The following is a 19738-nucleotide window of genomic DNA, read 5'->3' as shown; positions in this document are numbered from 1 at the left end:
ACTCTGAATTCTTACCAAAGCCTTTTGTACTCTCACTTGACTTTCGCTGGAGCTTTTGAATCAATCCCAATTTATAAGGCTTTTGTCGCGTTTCTTGAAGTCTTGAGACAATATGGACGCCTCAACACCGCGACATCCTGATCGCTTCAGAATGGCGACAGGGGATCCTATTCCTTCCTCCTCGCCTGCATTTGGAACACCAGCACGTCCATTCAGAATACCCAAGGGAAATGCGCCTCCCCCCAAAACTTCGATTTTACCAATCTTACTCCCTCCATCAACCCTGCGCCCAATAGCCTTTCGAACCTTCACCCGCAAACATAATCTCACAATATCATCACCTGCGCTTCAACTATTAGCAGTGTTTGTGGGCAAGAACTGTGGCTCAGGATGGCGCGAGGAAGGCCTAGCAGAGCGAGTCCTGGATGAGGTTGCCAAGATATGGAAAAGAGCCGGCGGAGGCGTGATTGTCGAGGAAGGGAAAGGAGCGTCCTTAAAGACAATACTGCAAACCCTCGAGAGCAGTATGAGTGGTGGAAGGGTTGTTGCAGGGAAAGCGACTTCTCAAAATGGTTCCTTGAAGACATCCACCCTGGGTGTAGATGATGGGCGGATTGAAACAGCCGGTGATACCTCAAAACAAGGAACTGCCGAGGAAGACGATACACAACTGTCACTTCACCCAAGACATTGGCTCAAGATGATTGATGCCTTTGATCTTCCGCGCTTGACGTATAACGTCGACAAGAAATACTTCGAAGCCGTAAAGTCAAAGCCATCCTTGTTTCCATCACCATCTTACAAAACTGCACTATTCCGAGATCGATACAATCTTGTGTATCAGCGATTGCTCCGGAATGAATCCTTTCAGAGCTCATTGAGTGTCACTGCTATTCCTTCACTACAACGTTCATCGTCCAATCTTGCCCACCGACAATCCTATAAATTGACGCCAATCGCAAATTTGCTGGGAAGAAGTGGAAGCTCGCATTTACTATTAGGATTGCTTGCCATTTCACCTACTGGAGACTTATCCCTGGTGGACTTGACTGGAAGTGTAGCATTGGACTTGAGCCATGCCCGAATGATACCTGAAGATGGCGCGTGGTTTGCGCCAGGCATGATTGTGCTTGTCGATGGCATTTACGAAGAGGAAGAGATGGTAAAAGGTGCTGCATTGGGAGGGAATACAGGAATCGGAGGTGCAATCGGAGGACAGTTTGTCGGCATATCAATCTGCGGACCTCCCTGTGAGCGACGTGATATCTCGTTAGGAACAAGTAACCGCCACGGCAGCGGAGAGCTGAGTTCTAGTGGTGGATTTGGGTGGGTTGACTTTCTCGGATTGGGAAGTGAACGTGCGCAAGGTGCACGGATGAGAAGAATCCAGGAAAAATGCCTACGAGGAGAACAAGACGCACCGGAAACGATCAGGCTCAAAATTGCTATCATGAGTGAAGTCAATCTAGACAACATGAAGACACTGGACGCCCTGAAGAAGGTCTTCAGCACCTACAATGATCTGTCTCTTCCCGAACGCCCACAAGCCTTTGTCTTGATCGGCAATTTTGCGCAGAAAGCTATAATCAGTGGGTGTGGCCGAGCCGGGAGTATCGAATACAAGGAATATTTCGACTCATTAGCGCTGGTCTTATCCGATTTCCCAGCGTTGCTACAACACTCGACCTTTGTCTTTGTGCCAGGTGATAATGACCCTTGGGCATCGGCATTCTCTGCTGGTGCAGCCTCAACAATACCACGGCAACCTATCCCGGAGTTGTTCACCTCTCGAGTCAGACGTGCATTTGCAACAGCGAACTCGGAGTTGAATAGGTCACAAACTCCCGAACCCGCAGGTGAGGCAATTTGGGCCTCAAATCCGGCACGTCTTTCGTGGTTTGGGCCAGTGCATGACATCGCCATCTTTCGGGATGATATATCGGGAAGGCTGAGACGCAGCGCTGTCAACACCACTCTTGATACCGAGTCAGATGTTACAATGCATGAGTCCTCTAGTAGTGCTACTGGTGATGCGGTCCTTGCTGCAGGCGAGAACCAGGTTGAAGACATGGGCCAGCAACAAGGCACTAAGGCTGCGACCACCTCGTCTGGGGCGTTAATGGCCCGCAGACTCGTCAAGACCATCCTAGACCAAGGAACAATCTCCCCATTTCCACTACCATTGCGGCCCGTCTTATGGGATAATGCCTCAGCCCTACAGTTGTACCCGCTGCCAACCGCACTGGTACTTGCAGACCCGGAAGCTGCACCGTTTTGCATGACCTATGAGGGCTGTCATGTTATGAACCCCGGGCGCTTGCTACCGGAAGGTGGTACTCCCATGGCTAGATGGGTCGAGTACGATGTGTTACGCAACCGAGGGAAGATCAGGGAAGAGCGCTGTTAACCTAGTTGTAGGAACGATCTAATTGAATTTCACGCATCATGAAAGGAAATACATTTAGATGCTATGTCATATCGAGACCTAGGAATACATCGTGAAGAGAACCTTGTAGTTGCTCTTATATTAAGACGGAACAGGCTTAAGAAAGCTTTGGTTACACAAAAGCCATGGGGAGAATGGAGATGGAAATCATGGATGGATCACCACAATGCCTAGTCAATGGTGATGACATCGGTATTTCCCCTAGCCTGTGGAGCAGCAGGTGTCGAGCCTTTGATTTGGAATTGTTTCGGGGTTTGCTCGGGTTTGACTTCCGCTTCTCTGTCGAGTTGGAGATGGGGAGCATTAAGACACCCGTGCAGCTCGAGTATGAGGTTTCCGACCTTGTTGATACTCGCTACCGCTCCATCTCCGAGGCCGTTCCAACCATCGCCTTTCGATTGGTACAGTTTCTCTTGTATAAAAGCTGCGACCTGGCCGCGGCCAGACTGGTCCATTCCGTTGGCATCCCTTAACATCCAGACCAAACGGTCCTGGTGCATCACGGCACTCAAGTGGAAACGAGATCTCAGTCGGGGATAGTGAATCAGGTATACAGTCGGTTTTCGCGCGATGATTTGCACAATTGACAGATCCGTCTGATTCGACTGAGGGGTGATCTGATCTAATGACCGCAGCAAAGAAAGCGTGGTAGCTAAGAGCTGGAGGGTTGATTCAACACCGGCTTCAGTGAACCGCTGGTTCAAAGCCACAGTGAGGGGCTCTTGAATTCGGCGATGAGGGCTAGAGCCTTCGAATTTGATGCCCAGTTTCAGTTGGAAAAGAGGCTTAGTCTTCGAAATAGCATCTGCAACGTCGACGTAGTCAGACAAAGAAGGCCCCTCGGCGCTGATATCAAAGAAAGCAGAAAATTTGTTCTCGGGCCCATAGACAAAATTAATTCGTGACAAGGACAAAGATCGAGGCTCCATTCCCTTCCGTATGAGGGACTGGAGGATAGAGAGGACACACTCGAGTCGCTGCAAGAGTTCAAACAGACAAACGACAACAGAATGACCGGCTGGCACAAGCAAACGAAGCGCGAAGCCAGCACCCTTATCTTCAATGATCAACGAAGAATCAATCTTTGAGACGAGTGGGATCAAGGATTTGATACGGGTTTTCAAAGTGCCGTGAGCCATCATTATGACAGAGCGGCTCTGGCTGTCAACTCCATGGAAAACCAGTCGAACCATTTCTTTGAATTGCGACTGCTTCTTTACCCCGAAGGGCAAGCTTACCCGGAAAGCAGGTGGAAGTGCGGACGAGCTGTAGTTGAATAAAAGATCCGGGACTGTGAGATCCTTTTTCAGCTGCAATTCTTTCAACGAAGGCCAGAAATGCATGGCTGGCAAGTCTGCCAGATAACGCGCATTGGCATGGATCGCGAGGATTCCAGTGAGCCCATGGACCAGCTCGGCACACGTTGTGTAGTCGGGTCGTCTCTGCGGAGGAACGAGGGTTTCACTGATCACGTGGGCCTGCGGAACACTCATGCCAATATTGTAAAAGGGTCCCGTTTTCGTTGCCTCGATTGGTCGAAGTTGAACAAGCCACCAGCGGTCACCATCCATGCTACTGGTTGCTGCAGCGACCCAATGCCGGTTCCAAAGCCGGTGGGTGAAGAAAGCGGTCCGCATTACACCAGGAGGGAACAGCTTGCGAGGATCAAGCCCAAGAACTCTTTGGTTCACAGGTTCGAGACCGAGTGCCTTTGTGCCGGAGCAAATCTCATCCACCGCAGTGATACATCGCACTCGGGCGACACGAGATAATATCTCTTCTATTGATGATTTGTAGAGCGCTCGATCACTATCGAGACGCTCCAACACATGCGGTGTCCCACACAAGGTAATAGACCCCGACATAGGTTCGATAGAAACCCGAAGAGAACGTGAGGCTGTGAGTTGCATATCTAGGCGACAATCTCCAGGTTCTGTTGGTGATAATTGAGCCTGTAGTGATAGTGTGTGATTCGAGAAAAGAAGATGCTTTTTGAGGGTGGTGAATGTGGTAGAAAGAAGATGTGACGTGTGTAATGCGATAACGCTCCTCAGAATAAGCTCCATAGACAGGTCACCTGAGTTGAACCTGATGGCATCGCTGCTGACCTGCTGGCCATCACGCATCCATCGGAAGCCGAGATGAGATATCCCAGGTTTCGGGTCGCTAGAACTGCCACCGCGGTGACCACTTTTGATTCCTATTTCGAGCCAGCTCTTCGGCCCCGATCTCTGAGGCCAATATTGAACGACGAGTGTTCGGTGCAATAGCTCAATACGCAACGCATCTGCCCAAAGGTCCCGAGAAAGGTCCACGGCTTGCTTGAAGAGGATGTTGATTTTATTCGTAAGAACGAGACCGTGGAGAAATTGGAAGCATCCCATCAAACCCTCATCGCGAAGAAGATCATTAATCTTACCATCAAGTTCATTGAATATTCGACCTTTTGGGATAGGTGATGATGGCGAGAAAAGGAAGCGAATGTCCACGAAGAAAAACTGTGATGCCTTCGACTCTTCCGCGACTGAGAGATCAAGTTCGAATTCACCAGAAATTGTGAATGTTACCCGGCCATCATGGACCCGGTAATTTCGCAGTGGCAGCGGCACTGAATCGTGTAATGCCAACCGCACACTGATGATTCGGTTGAGTTTCAGTAGCTTTTTGAGTGTTGCTCGTGCTGTTAGTGGGGTGGGAGGTTTGTAACCGAGCTGGTAAGGATGTTAGATTATTATAGGTTGCGAACATTGAGGAAACCCACATCTGGCAAAGAGGCTACTCGTCCCTTTGATAATACCTCCACCGCTGTTTTTAAATCCGGGTTGGCAACTTGTGCTCGAACAAGATCGCGTTTCACTTCACCGACATACTGGAGAGCTGCGTCGTATGATTGGTGCCGTGTGCGAATGAACCCTTGGATATCAATGAGTCTGCTGACATCTGCAGCTTGTCGACTCCATTGCGAGAGGACCAGGAGTTTGATGAACTCGGCTCTCTTTGCATGAGCGAAATCCAAGAGTCGCGACTTCTTATGCACATTCTCCGATGACTGGTTACCGGCTGGTTTTCCATTGGTTGGCATCGAACCACCCGAGGCTGGCACTTGTATCGTAGCCAATTCTGTAATCAACTCCGAGAGCTCATTCCAACATTCCTGTACTGAGCGATTGACCAATGTCCCGAACGGGAAGAACCCTTGTGTGATATGTGGCAGCTTATATGGCGATGTCGGCACGATTTCCGCTGCCTTATCTGGGGGCGTTCTTGTATGTTGATTCGAAGCAGCAATCCCACTCGATGCGCCATTGGCATAAACTGATCCATTCATGCCGGAGAGATGACTGGACTTATCGGCATTATCAAAGGCATTAGGCGCATCATTTCTGGCCTCACTGGGGCCTGTGCGCCGAACAGATCCCTCGATGTTGACATTGTCCATGATGACACCGGGCATATTTGGAAGCACAGCTTAGCTGTTTTGTGATTGTCCGTCGAAGCTTTCCCCTCCTTGGCCCTCTGCACGGCGCAGAACAAGCGACGCAACACAGGCACTGCTCCGGGCTCGATCTAGTCGGCGCTGGGGTAGGAAGGGAAGCCGAAATCGAAGATAAGGCCACAGGTAGATCCTTTAATATGATGCCATGCGTTTCACGGACCGTGTAAGAAGAAGGCCACGCTCATAATCGGAGGAGCTTGGCGCACGGCTTAGGAATCGAATGGGCCTTAGACGGTCAGTCGAGGCTCGGGCGATGATGGCAACGGATCGGGATCGGAATCAGTGCGAAATGCTCCGGATCGCACAGGTTTCGACTTCGATCTATCTAGCAACTAGCTGTGACGAGAGGTGCGATCGGGGATCTAGATATTTCAAGGATAATAGCAGGGTTGTCGCAATCGAGGAACGCAGCAAAACAATCTGGTGGGCTGCAGGAAACGAAGGGCAGAATAACTGCCGAAGTAAAATGAATTCAAATGTTCATAGATATTCTGGAAAAGCAGCACCTGGGAATAAACTGTGCCCAGAAGAGGACTGGGTCAACAATATCTCAAGCCCAAGATGATTTGATTTGATGAAAGCGCGATGCGCTGCATGCATTTACCATACCGCCTTTGATTTGGTGCCTTGGTGCCTGGTATTGTGATGTATCAATTTGCAGAGTGTGGTAATATACTATGTATTATTGGAAGTACCGCTACAATCACTATAGTACAATTTAACACTGGCCCTGAAGTTCCTAGTGACTCCCTGTACCATACCTTGTAAAATACCCCAACCCCAGAAAGTCAACATTGGCCGTATGACCTCACCTCTTTGATACCGTCACCCAACTACCTACCCCCTAGGCATCGTTAACCCAAGTTACTTTGAACCGAACTTTATTACCTCAAAATACTATATGCCTTCTTATTTGATTCATTTCTGGCCATGAATTTGGCTTTCCCTTGCCAGCCATGAGTATACAGGAGAATGTCGAGTCTCTCCCTCAATATCTTGGTGATGACACCCGGCCGACTAGCAAGAGGGAGCTTGCTGGCTGGTATTGCTATGGCTGGGCTGCCGAGGTCTTTGTAGTCTGTGCCATGGGTACGTGTGATTCTACTTTCATAGATCTGTTTTTTGCATCTTCATCCTAGACTTTTATCTGATCTGCGAAAGGTTCATTTCTTCCGATAACGCTGGAGCAGATGGCTCGGGATCGGGGCGTTCTGCTGTCCGACAAAACGACACCATGCAGCGCAACCTGGAGACCCTCGCTGCCATCACCAGGCTCGGATGCACCGGTGTATCTTCCCCAGGTGTCAGATGGCGGCCAGTGCATCATTTACTTCCTCGGCGCTGAAATCAACACGGCAAGCTTTGCCCTGTATACTTTTTCATTGAGCGTCTTGGTTCAGGCAGTCCTGATAATTTCAATGTCAGGAGCCGCTGACCATGGGACCTATCGCAAGAAACTCTTGATTGTTTTTGCTCTCATCGGCTCAATTGCGACCATGTTGTTTTTGGTTGTGGTCCCCAAAGTTTACCTCCTAGGTGGACTGCTTGCAATCATTTCAAATACTTGCTTTGGTGCGTCTTTTGTCCTTTTGAATTCGTTTCTACCTGTTCTGGTCCGCCACCATCCATCGCTCAAGGAAAGTGAAGAGGCGACACCGTCAGGCGGTAATGTGACGAGCCCCAGGGGTGACCCTTTATTTTCTTCGACCGGAGATATGGACCGAACAAACATGGACGACTCCACGCCACTACTCGGGCCTAACAGAGAAGCCACAAAGACGTCTGCTTCCACTATCACTTCCCTAGAGCTTAGACTCTCCACCAGAATCTCGTCCAATGGCATCGGCATAGGCTATATCGGTGCAGTGATTTTACAGGTGTTTTCTATCTTAGTTGTTGTGGTCGTGCGTTCACCAACATTCTCATTACGCCTTGTGCTCTTCTTGATTGGGCTATGGTGGTTTGTTTTTACCATCCCGGCAGCCTTGTGGCTGCGCACTCGGCCAGGCCCGCCTTTGTTGGGCAGTGACGGCAAACCGCTCCATTCGTGGATCTCATACATGGCATATGCCTGGAAATCTCTTGGAAAAACCATCGCGCGGGCGCGGCAGCTGAAAGATATCGTGATCTTCCTTGCTGCCTGGTTCCTTCTCAGTGATGGAATTGCCACTGTCAGTGGCACTGCCGTACTATTTGCGAAAACCCAACTCAACATGAAGCCTGCCGCCCTGGGACTGATAAATGTGATCGTCATGCTTGCAGGAGTATTCGGTGCATTTTCCTGGAGCTACATATCGAATTTCTTCAATCTCAGAGCCTCGCAAACGATTATTGCGTGTATTATCCTGTTTGAGCTCATTCCACTGTATGGTCTTCTTGGATTCATCCCGGCTGTGCAACACGTGGGGCTTGGTCTCCATCAGCCTTGGGAAATGTATCCTTTGGGGGCCGTTTATGGTCTTGTTATGGGTGGACTGTCATCATACTGTCGAAGCTTCTTCGGGCAACTCATCCCCCCTGGTTACGAAGCGGCTTTCTACGCGCTTTATGCAATCACCGACAAAGGGTCTAGCATTTTTGGACCAGCCATTGTTGGCGCTATTACGGATCGCTACGGTGAGATTCGACCGGCGTTTGGGTTCTTGGCGATTTTAATTATTGTGCCACTACCACTTATGCTTTTGGTGGATGTCGACCGCGGTCAACGAGATGCATTGGCGTTGGGAGCCGAATTGGATGGCATACCGCAAAGATCTGAGTATGGGACCATATCTGACGATCAAACCACGGGGGATCCGATTGAAGAGTGAAGATCAATGTATGTGTGGCTGTGAAGTGAGAAGTAGGGGAAATTAGAAATAGGGGAAATTGTTTTAAGGGTCTATATTCGTAGAGTCCTTTTCGTCTACTACTAAAAGAAATAAGGGCATTCCCATAGATTTCGTGACGTTATAGTAGGAGATATACAATAGAGGCCACTTGTCAACAATGCGTCAAATATCAAGGGCATGTCTCCGTTACCATTATTGTTATAGTTGTACCTGTACCTTATTCAAGTATCTTGTACCTTATACTCGAATTTCCTATAAATTGACCTGGCAGTGGAGGTACCAGGTACTTGAAGGAAGGTCCGCCCTTGCAGCCCTGCATAGCCCAGTCACAAAGCTCCACCTTTAGTGAACACACTGTCCTCAAGTTCCCACTCCCCAATAAAACCTTCCCTCTCTGGATCTTTTAAGCTTGTCTCTACTTTCTTTTAGCTTTCAACCTTGAGCATTTTGGTTGTTTGATTCAAGATATTAATTATGCGGTCTTTCGCCCCTCTAGTCCTGAGCCTTCTTGGAGCTACTGCGGCAGTCCACGCTGCTGAGCCTGAAGTTGCCGACACTGACGCTAATGTCGTCACCTTGACAACCGAAACCTTTGATGACTTCGTCAAGGAGCACCCTTTGGTGCTTGCTGAGTTCTATGCGCCTTGGTGCGGTCACTGCAAGGCCCTTGCACCCCATTATGAGGAGGCTGCCACAGAGCTGAAGGCCAAGGATATCCCCGTGATCAAGGTGGATTGCACCGTGGAAGAGGAGCTGTGCCGAACCTACGAAGTTGATGGCTACCCTACTCTGAAGGTCTTCCGTGGCCCCGATGCACACAAGCCCTACGCTGGTGCCCGCAAGTCCGACGCGTAAGTCATTCTAGGTTTCGCGTCCCTGTGCTTTGGAAATTAACGCGTTTCCTCGATAGAATCATTTCATACATGACCAAGCAATCTATGCCCGCCGTCTCGAACGTGAACGAGGGGAACCTAGAGGAATTCAAGGCCTTGGACAAGATTGTTATTATTGGATACGTGGCATCTGACGACAGCGCCTCCAACAAGAGCTTCACTTCGTTCGCTGAATCCCAGCGTGACAACTTCCTCTTCGCTGCCTCCAACGATGCTGCTCTCGCTAAGGCCGAGGGCGCCAAGCAGCCCTCGATTGTTCTCTACAAGGAATTCGATGAGAAGGTGGCCGTGTACGACGGAAAGCTGGAGGAAGAGGCCATCCTCGAATGGGTCAAGACCGCTAGTACTCCTCTTGTTGGCGAGCTTGGTCCCGAGACTTACTCAAAGTACATGGCGGTATGTCTAACTTCTTCTGTCCTCGTATTTAAGCAAGAAAAGAAACTGACTTTCTACAACGATTAGGCCGGTATTCCCCTGGCTTACATCTTTGCCGAGACTCCCGAGGAGCGCGAGCAGCTCGCTGCTGATTTCCGTCCCATCGCTGAGAACCACCGTGGAGCTATCAACATTGTTACCCTTGATGCTAAGCTCTTCGGCGCTCACGCCGGCAACCTTAACCTTGAGCCCGAGAAGTTCCCTGCTTTCGCTATTCAGGACACTACTAAGAACGCCAAGTACCCTTACGATCAGACTAAGAAGGTTGATGCCAAGGATATCGGCAAGTTCATCAAGGATGTCCTTGAGGGCAAGGTTGAGCCTAGCCTCAAGTCCGAGCCCATTCCCGAGACTCAGGAGGGATCTGTTACTGTTGTTGTTGGCCGCAACTACCAGGAGGTTGTCATTGATAACGAAAAGGATGTGCTGGTCGAGTTCTACGCTCCCTGGTGCGGACACTGCAAGTCGTAAGTTTTTCACAGCTCATCTACCATTTGTCGCATGTCTAACTCATTATCACAGTCTTGCTCCCAAGTACGAAGAGCTTGCTGCGTTGTATGCAGATGTCCACGAGCTGAATGAGAAGGTCACTGTCGCCAAAGTCGACGCCACTGCCAACGATGTGCCCGATTCCATCACTGGCTTCCCCACTATCAAGCTCTACCCCGCTGGTGCTAAGGACTCACCTATTGAGTACGCCGGTTCCCGTACCGTGGAGGACCTAGTCGCCTTCATCAAGGAGAACGGCAAGTATCAGGCGGACGGCCTGGCCGATGGCTCCAAGAAGCCCGAGGAGCGTGCCGAGGTCACTTCGGCCCCCAAGGCCACCGAGTCTCCCGCATCCGATGAGAAGGATATTCATGACGAGCTTTAAGCGCTTACTCGCTTTTTGAATGTGTAACTTGATATGTTGTATTCTATGCCTGAACTCGGACTATATTCGATGCCATTTATTCCCCGTAGACTGTCACAATCCAGACTCTTGTAGTGGCTGATATAGACTGGATCAGTAAATCTTTTACTCCGTATTAATTCTATAAATTCTATAAATTCTATAAATACTATATTGATCACCTCCCAGCCTTGCAGATCAATCGCGTCGCGTGAAACGCGTCGATTTCTTATCGCCCCGGATTGAGATCCCGACAACTTACAAAGTCCCGGGGTTATTTCTTCAATCTTCATATTTGCCCATCATGGTCAGCCCTGTCATGAAACGAAAATCGGAGCATCTCTCCGCCCCTGACTCGAAAAAACCCAAAGGTGGAAGCATCACTGCATTCTTTGGAGCTCCAAAGCCGAAACCCCCGAGCGCAACTTCAGCCCCACGGCCATGCAGCTTTGATAAGGCAAAATGGGTTGCTTCTCTGACGCCAGAACAAAGGGAACTATTGCAGTTGGAAATTGATACCTTGGATGAGAGCTGGCTCGCTCACTTGAAGGATGAAGTGGTCAGCACTGAATTCTTGAACTTGAAGCGGTTCCTGAAGAAGGAGAAAGATTCCAATATTAAGGTCTTTCCACCAGAGGAGGATGTCTATTCTTGGTAAATTGGATCACTCTATTTGGGCCAAATCCGTGTGCTGATCAGACTGTAGGTCCCGACACACACCCCTGAACAAGGTCAAAGTGGTCATCATTGGCCAGGATCCGTATCACAATCACAACCAAGCTCATGGGCTATGTTTCTCCGTCCGTGCCCCTGTGCGAGCCCCGCCATCATTGCTCAATATCTACAAGGGTATCAAGATCGACTATCCTGACTTCGAATCACCGCCCGATAAGGGAGGGCTTCTCATACCTTGGGCTGAGCGTGGCGTCCTGATGCTCAACACTTGCCTTACTGTTCGTGCCCACCAGGCCAACAGTCATTCCAACAAGGGTTGGGAGAAATTCACACAGAAGGTTATCGATCTCGTTGCTCGGGTACGAACCACCGGCGTCGTCTTCCTTGCCTGGGGCCGGCCTGCTGGAAACAGAGTAGCGAAAATCAACAAAGAGAAGCACTGCATCCTACAATCCGTGCATCCCAGTCCTCTGAGTGCGCATAATGGCTTTGTGAGTAGATCCTCATCTAAGGACATCCTTGAAAACCATATTTGCTGACAGGATGATATATAGTTCAAAAATGGACACTTCAAGAAGTGCAATGATTGGCTTGCTTTGCGGTACGGAGAAGATGAAATCATTGACTGGAGCTTAGTGCCATCCGAAAAGCCTCTGTTGCCTCCTTGCGTTTCTGACAAGGAAGATTCGACCGCTTTGGTCAACCATTTGCCACAACCTGTCAAGCCTGAGGATGTCAAAGCCCAGCCTGACAATGATGATGAGTTTGATGATGATGACGCTATTGAAGCCCTAATGTCGGCTGAAGCAGAAGCTTCTTCGAACACAATTTAGACTTCTTGAACTGCATGCATGCCTGTCACCTTGCTGGCTTAGAAAAGTCCTGCGTTGGCTGTGTTTGTTTCCATGTTCTTTTACCCGGGGAATATTTCAGGGGTTAAGAAGTTGGGCCATTTCTATATGTATAGTAGCTAATTTTCATTTCAATCTATTGAATGTCTGTTTCATCGATGTCTTTAATTAAGCTCATTTCAACTAAGCTCATTGGTTGACTCCGATCTTGCGAGCTCCTTATCGATAAGCCTATCTCGATCTCCGATTCTTCTTCTGCTGAGAATCTCCCCTATAAGAACACCTGTGATGTAAATGGTTTCCTAGATGGAACTCACCTGGCTTCCGGATATCCCTCAATCGCGGAGTCGCACTCGAGCTTTGCGAGCTTGTCCCACGTGCCAACGATCAAAGGTACGTGCACGATGGGAATATTGAACCTAACTTTCCATCTAACCTCGCAATAGAAACGCTGCCGGCATTTGATTCCCAAATGGGAGCCCTTCAATGGCCCGAGATCACCGCCACAATCGCACGATGACCTTGGGAGGCCTATTCACAGAAATGACTCGAATCGCGAACAGCTTCCTGCATCCGCGCACATAGACCGAGCGCAAACAACGTCCGACAGTCTAGCTCCGTTATCGGTCCCTGCCACCGAGCGATTTGTGGGAGATCTAAATCCAGAATCCCTGATTCGCGAGCGATTAGATGAGCCGACTGGGAGCCCTCTCCGGGATCGTATCGGGCTCTGGATCAACTCCCCAGCTGCGCAGAAAGCAGAGCCTCGGGGCATACAGAGAGGACAAGCCACAGCCGGAGAATATGCAGCCAATATCCCGGCACAAAGCGCAATCGATGGCCAAGCCATTGCATCGTTACTTCACCAAAGGTTTGCGGCGGGGATACAAGCATGCGAACAACTACCCCTCGCGACGCGCCAGTCTTTGTCCGCTATCTATTTCTCCAAGGTTAATCACATCGTGCCAATAGTCGACCAGGAATCTTTCCAAGCCCAAGGAGAAGGCTCGGCGTCGGTGTTCCTTGAAAAAGCCATATGCCTCGCCGCAGCAAAGACCCGCGCGGCCAATCCCCACTTATGCCTTGTGCCAGACGGCCCAATCCTACCGTCACGCCAATTCTGTTCTGAGATATATAAGGGACTGGTTGTAGCTATGGACGCAGAGCTAGAACCGGATCGGTTGACACGGATCCGCGTTCTTGCACTGATGTCCTTGCACTGTGAGGGTCTTGAAGGAGCTGAGGCAGCATCTCTACACCTCTGCCAAGCTATCCATCAGGCCCAGACGGTAGGATTGCATCTCGGCCGGCCGAATCAAACCTCCACGGATTCCCTGACTAAACTCTTCTGGTGTCTATGGACATTGGACAAGGTGCATGCAAGTATCGGTGGGCGGCCGGTTCTTCTAGCTGACCGCGATATCGGGGTCGTGAAGCCCAATGTCAGCGCTCAGACGTCGCGAGGGGCTTTCGAGGTGTGGCTTGCTGTGTCGGATTTGCTCGCAACTGTCATATCGTTCTACCGACCCTCCGCAGAAGCCACAAGCGGGTGGGAAGAGGGATTCCCTGCGTTTGAGGATATCGTAGGGGAGGATACCCAAGATGACCTGGATTTTGCTACTCTGGGTATGTCTATCATGGAGGTCTCTGCTGTGCTATCGTTTGAGCTAACCGCGAGTAGGCTTCTTGGAGCTTTATTATCATTCTGTGGCTATTTTATCCTGTCGGTATAAACCCACCGAGAACATCGATAGCACCAGGCTGTCGTCTGTCAGACAAGGACTAGCAGCTGTTCGCATTCACTCCATCGTCGCATCGGAGTGTGCAGATGACCTACCACCCCTTCCAATCGTGCCGTACTCTGTCACCTTGTCTATGGGTGTTGCATATCGCCAACTCCGCTCGAGCAGACTTATCACGCACCTCGACCGAGCGAAAGCTAGTCTTGAAGCATGCCGCTCCGTTCTAGAAACCCTTAGTCCATATTGGTATTCCGCCGAGGCGATGGCCCGGCTGGGCCAAAAAGCCCTGCACCAGATTCAAGGCAAGCCACAATCCTCTCGGACGAACCCTATCGGTCCACAGCATGTGGCAGAGGCCTCGCACAAAGAAGTTAGCACCCACGGCCCGGTATCAGAGGGGCCAGAGACGATTAATCCGGCACCTCAAGGCAATAATTCCCCCCGAGCTAAGAGGCAGCGCAATAACGACCATGGAACCGCTGCTGTATCTCCGCCGGAACTCGTGATGGACGTCCTCCAACCTCCGGTGGGCGATCTGGATACATCTATACAAGACGGGTTTGCAGACATTGACACACTGTTCGGAGAGTTCTTAGATATCTCTCTACCCACCCATTTCTGGGATCCTATTTTTATGGAAAATCAAGGGCAAACGAATGATCCGCAGTCATAATCATCATCATTAGAAGTATATACTATGTATAAAAAAATGAAAGAAACTATACATGATGCAGCGTGAATTTTAGTGCCGGGCCATTCGCCTGTGCAACCTTCCATACGAGAAGCCGTTCATCAACAGACTGTCTCCAAGTCGAAGTTGCCTTTCGGATATGGTCTTCATTCTGAAAGCTTCATAGACTCATGCTCGGACATGCCGTTCCCCGCCAGATGGGCGAAATCAACAGTCTTAGTTTCAGCATCGAAGCCCATCATGTTCACGTTATCAACCTCAAAATCAAAGCCCTTCTCATGAGTCGGGAGACCGTTTGGTTGGGCGTTGTCATCGGCAAAGAAATCGGTATTGCCCGGATCGTCAAAGTTAATAAGAGCATCGAAGTCATTCTGGGTGACTTCGGCATCATTTGCCAGATCCATGAGTTCGGTGAGACTCATTTCAGAGGGCATAGCAAAGGCATCGGGGTCCTTGTTGTGGTTGGCATTCAGATTGAGGTTATTGGTGCTGCCGTTCTCGCTTCCGTCGGAGTGCGGTGGTGTCGAAGCAAAAATGTCTCCGGTAGACCGTCCGCCCGCGGAAGGACCGGAGAGTTTGGGGTATGTGAGATCCGGGATCTTCTGAGCGAGGGAATCCGGCGGGGGCGTGAGGGTGTGCAGGCGGGAGGGGATGGTGGTGTTGGTGGTGGTAGAGAGGTTGAAGGGATCTGAGGATGTGGTAGGTTGTTCGCGGGGATTTGATGAGGCTGGAGAAGGCTGGATGTCTTGGGGAGAGATGGTAAGCTGGATGCCTGCTTTGCGAATTGCGGCTTCGAGGAAGGAGGTGGCGAAGTCGGCAGAGGCGTAGATTTCGCGCAGGCGTTGGAGGATTCGCATGCATTGATAGAAACGCTGGAGGCTTGTCATACGGATGCTTGGGTCGGTGGACTTGATGTCGAGGAGATGTATGATGACGGCTGGTAGGAGGACTGTGACACCGGTGGTGGGGTAGTACCGGGTCAGGTCGAGGCAGTGTAAGTCCTGGGCGATGGCAGTGATCTCGACTGCCGCGAATCGCACCTTCTTTCGGGACATGTCTTGGAGTTCGGCGTCTGCGGATGGGTAGGGAACGGCGGGGAGGACTTGTGGGCGGTGCAGAGCGCTAGATGTGGTGAGATAGACCATCTTCAACAAAGCGCGATGGGAATGAAGCACTTCGTCTGCTTCGGATAGTTTCGATCCGTTAGATGGTGCATATTGGGTTTCGACGGGGAGGTTGGCCAGCCAGTCCTCCAATTCCTGGTCACAACTTCGTACCTCGAAGGTCTCCGCGGTGGATTTCTTCGGGACGAGCATCATGGTGGTCTCCATGGTGCCACCAAACTTATGGCTGAGGACCGAGTACTGGGCAGATAATACATGGCTGACGCAGAGGCAGAGCTTCGCTTTCTCGATGAACATCAAGGCGAGCTCGCGCTGGTGGCTGACATTCTGGAGAATCTCCGAGTTGCCAACAATCGCCACGATCTCGGGGGAGAAAGGGTGGAATTCAAAGTCATCGAGACTCAGCATAGGCACATCACAATCGTCGTCCTTGACACGCATAGGCCGTCGCATGCCTAGGGCAATCAGTCGGTCACGGGTGTAGGTACTCCACCATATCCGCTTCCACATGCGTTGGCGCCGGATATCCATCCGCGAGTTGCCGGGATCCCGGTGAAGGCCGATTGTGTGGGCTAAAGATAGACTCACCCCCATCCAATGCCAAGTGTCCTTTTGGTCGTCGGGAGTTTCGTACCAGTAGGTCATGAGCAGAAGCGATTGAACGAGCGAGATGCGGTCCACCTCGTAGTCGAAATCGTATAGGAGACGGGCACGCTGGAAGAAGACTTTCCGGGCGACTTTGCGAGTCTGGTAGCCGGCGGCCTGCAGATGCTTCATATCAATGAAGGCCACACCGGCGAACATGACAGCCTGGAAGAGAAGCAGACTGATGCGGTGGATTCCATCATTCTGGACGATATTCTGCAGGAACTCCTCCAGATCGAGCAAGGGCATATATGTGTGAACATAGTGAATATAGCTTTTCAAGAGTTCGTTCCGTAGTGTCACATCGGGGATAGTCAAGGCACCCTTGACGGCCAAGTAGTCAATATCCTCTTTCTGAAGTCGTGCGGGAAGTCCTCGGATGTAATCCGGGAGGAAACCACTCCCGGTTCGCGTATTGCCGAAATTGGGGTCTAATAGTTGTTGGATTTGCGAGGTCACATTGGCTAATGGCATTGAGGCGGGAACGGCTGGGTTCGGAGCCATGCGGCGTCGATAGTGGTCGTCGGAACCGATGCGTTGAGCCTGATTTTGATCTATTGGTTTTTTTTTTGGTCAGCCAAATGGATTTCTTCGGATTTTCGAGGGAATTGACGAACATAGTAGATGAGGCATATGTTGACCGTGGTCAAAATCCATGGAGGCCTGCGAGGGAGATGTCGGTACCAAATCGGCCAATCCTGAAAGATCACTAAGGCGGGAGAAAGGACTCTCCTCCGAGCCCTCCGGAGACTCCGAAAGGTTCTCTATCTCAATGCGAGACTTCCTAAATCACATGTCAGTGAAGTTTATAGGTAATTAATTTCAATTGCACGAACTTTCTGCGTTTACTCTCGGTGACCACGCACTCGACCTGGTCTAACCGGCAATTCGTGCATGGAGAGCCATTCTCCACCACATCACAACGCACTTTACGGGCACGGCAACAACAGCAAGCCTTCGAGGCGCGTCTCTTCACGGGACGGTTATGAGCGGAGAGTCCGGCCGTGGAGGCCTTTCGTTTCCCAGATTCAGTATCGGTCATGGTGTGTTATTGTGTTCGGGGGCGACTAGGGAACATTCGAGTTATATAGAGACACTGGGCATGTGATAAAGAGCCGAAAAGGGAATGTCACGATGTTGTGAATATGTGAAATAGGAAAGAAATAGGAAAATAAAAAAAGAAAGAAAAGGAAAAGCAAGTCAAAGGCCGAAATGGAGGGAGGAATCCTTTTTTATTTAATTGCATCCCGCAAGGTTTAAGTATGCCCCAGGTTCCCACATTTTTCCTTACCAAGGTTTGAGGGGAGTCGATCCGCTAGGAATAGATTACGGCTTACTGTTCCCCCCAGGTATTACAGAAAATTACCCAGTTGGGTAATATGCCACTACAAAGTCAGGGCTAAGACCCGTCAGACTGGGGTACCTTCGACACCTCTCTCGGCCCGGTCACGTTACGTCTGCTTTGGACATGTGAAAGTCGATCTATGATATCATTCTCTGCATATTGCCAATATATGAGATATTTTGAATTGCAATATTAAACGTTTCTTCCTTTTGATTGCTCTTTTTCTTTCCCATGCCAAGTGGGCCTCTATCCTCCGAAAAACACCGGGCTAAAACATTAATAAATAAAACGCCGTGAAGATCCTAAATTGCGGGTCGAAGTCGAAAAAAGGGGAATTTTCCAGTATTTTCTCACATTCCCCAACTGTCCCAACCGCCAAGACTGGAGACTGAGTTCTCCAGTCTCCGACCAGCGGAGCCGATGTGGAGGCATTTTGGCCCGTTTAGGTCGACGTCTGGACCGATGAGTAATGTGATCAGCACTCTTCCAAGGTTGGTTTCTGCTTATTGAACGGTGTCGATATATGTTGTATATACATCCATCTTCTGGACTATACAACGACAATCCTACTCCGTACACTCCGACTATATAGATCATGGCAGGGTTGAAACTATCTAGAATCTCAACTATTGATTCCTTACATACCGACTCGACCTACGTAATAGCACGGTCATCACGGCTCCGCACCTGGACAGCTCTGTTGTTATTATTAATCTTCGAGTCCGGGCCTTCCACAGTGGAACGCCATTATCTTTCCAATGCTATGAGACAATTAAATTGTCCTTTGTACCACGTGGACAATCTGTTCTACTTGTACTCTCTGTGCTACGGCTTACATTAAATAGGTGATACTCAGACTTGACTCAACAATATTATATTGTGCTACCCACAATCCACAAGCCCCGGAATAATGACAACAACCGGAATCGTGGAGTACCCCTGAACGCCAAAATGAATTTATATCCCGCACCGTGTTCCCACCCGGCCTGCCGAGTTAGCCCTCACGTGGGACCAAAAGTGCCGATTTCCGGAAGAACGTCCACATTCTCGAAGCACATCTTAATGAACGGCTTAACGGGGTACCCTTCATTACTTTTACTTTTAGGACTGTCCATTCCGTTTTAAAATATCCAGAGCGCAATGACGCCATACTCCGCTAAAAGCCTCAAACCTGGAATTCAACTGAAAGTCCAATGGAGAATTCTGTCTCTCACGAGGTCGAAAGCGGATCCAGTGGGACGCCAATCACTACGATAGCAAAGGTCAATGCTGGCTTCTTTTTTTACTTCTTTTTTCTTTTCTGCTCTGTATTTCTGTAGTTTTATTACCGAATCCTCCCTTGGAAATTCCATCTGCTTCTTCCCGGCATATTCCGTCATCCCCAGACCAAATCCAATGAATCACCAGATCCTGGGGTAGAGTACCATAACTTTTCAGATCGTGACCTAGTGCCTTCTTAGAATCCTTTGGATCGGAAACCAGCTTGAAAGTCAAAACCTTATGCTCCGATACATTGCCGACTCTGCCATCCGAATCGGAACTGGTCGGTTCCAGCCTTGGAAGGTGAAATGTTACTCAATTGTCAATTCTTCAAAGTATCTGCTTCCAAACCCTGTAGATCGTGATAACAGGTCAAAGGTACGGAGTAGGTACATAAAGTGGCCTGCATAAT

General features: G+C 49.9%; 7 protein-coding genes across 7 annotated transcripts; 5 read left to right on the top strand and 2 right to left on the bottom strand.

Annotated features, from left to right (window-relative positions):
• Positions 1–112: 112 nt before the first annotated feature.
• N7518_000575 (DNA polymerase epsilon noncatalytic subunit) lies at positions 113–2407 on the top strand (the record flags this gene model as incomplete). Its single annotated transcript, XM_057181503.1, has 1 exon — positions 113–2407. One exon carries the CDS (start codon positions 113–115, stop codon positions 2405–2407), a length of 2295 nt encoding a protein of 764 aa, XP_057046853.1.
• Positions 2408–2616: 209 nt separating this feature from the next.
• Positions 2617–5900, bottom strand: N7518_000574 (mediator of RNA polymerase II transcription subunit 14; the record flags this gene model as incomplete). Its single annotated transcript, XM_057181502.1, has 2 exons — positions 2617–5157; positions 5208–5900. The coding sequence occupies 2 exons, from the start codon at positions 5898–5900 to the stop codon at positions 2617–2619; spliced, it is 3234 nt and encodes a 1077-aa protein (XP_057046852.1).
• Positions 5901–6898: 998 nt separating this feature from the next.
• atg22-1 (putative autophagy protein Atg22) lies at positions 6899–8752 on the top strand (the record flags this gene model as incomplete). Its single annotated transcript, XM_057181501.1, has 2 exons — positions 6899–7031; positions 7104–8752. 2 exons carry the CDS (start codon positions 6899–6901, stop codon positions 8750–8752), a joined length of 1782 nt encoding a protein of 593 aa, XP_057046851.1.
• A 495-nt stretch (positions 8753–9247) lies between these two features.
• Positions 9248–10975, top strand: pdiA (protein disulfide isomerase PDI1; the record flags this gene model as incomplete). Its single annotated transcript, XM_057181500.1, has 4 exons — positions 9248–9624; positions 9684–10062; positions 10129–10568; positions 10624–10975. The coding sequence occupies 4 exons, from the start codon at positions 9248–9250 to the stop codon at positions 10973–10975; spliced, it is 1548 nt and encodes a 515-aa protein (XP_057046850.1).
• A 322-nt stretch (positions 10976–11297) lies between these two features.
• N7518_000571 (uracil-DNA glycosylase) lies at positions 11298–12501 on the top strand (the record flags this gene model as incomplete). The annotated part of the gene is made up of 3 exons (XM_057181499.1): positions 11298–11647; positions 11700–12159; positions 12223–12501. 3 exons carry the CDS (start codon positions 11298–11300, stop codon positions 12499–12501), a joined length of 1089 nt encoding a protein of 362 aa, XP_057046849.1.
• Positions 12502–12825: 324 nt separating this feature from the next.
• N7518_000570 (transcription factor domain-containing protein) lies at positions 12826–14934 on the top strand (the record flags this gene model as incomplete). Its single annotated transcript, XM_057181498.1, has 3 exons — positions 12826–12912; positions 12966–14145; positions 14201–14934. The coding sequence occupies 3 exons, from the start codon at positions 12826–12828 to the stop codon at positions 14932–14934; spliced, it is 2001 nt and encodes a 666-aa protein (XP_057046848.1).
• A 164-nt stretch (positions 14935–15098) lies between these two features.
• farB1 (putative C6 transcription factor (Ctf1B)) lies at positions 15099–17763 on the bottom strand (the record flags this gene model as incomplete). Its single annotated transcript, XM_057181497.1, has 3 exons — positions 15099–17275; positions 17339–17505; positions 17558–17763. 3 exons carry the CDS (start codon positions 17761–17763, stop codon positions 15099–15101), a joined length of 2550 nt encoding a protein of 849 aa, XP_057046847.1.
• Between the last annotated feature and the right edge of the window lie 1975 nt (positions 17764–19738).

Source organism: Penicillium psychrosexuale (genome assembly GCF_028828465.1).
Source record: "Penicillium psychrosexuale strain IBT 29551 chromosome Unknown utg000001l, whole genome shotgun sequence".
Classification (NCBI taxonomy): domain Eukaryota; kingdom Fungi; phylum Ascomycota; class Eurotiomycetes; order Eurotiales; family Aspergillaceae; genus Penicillium; species Penicillium psychrosexuale.
The sequence above is the reverse complement of the archived record's forward strand: the minus strand, read 5'-3'. Positions and strand labels throughout refer to the sequence as shown.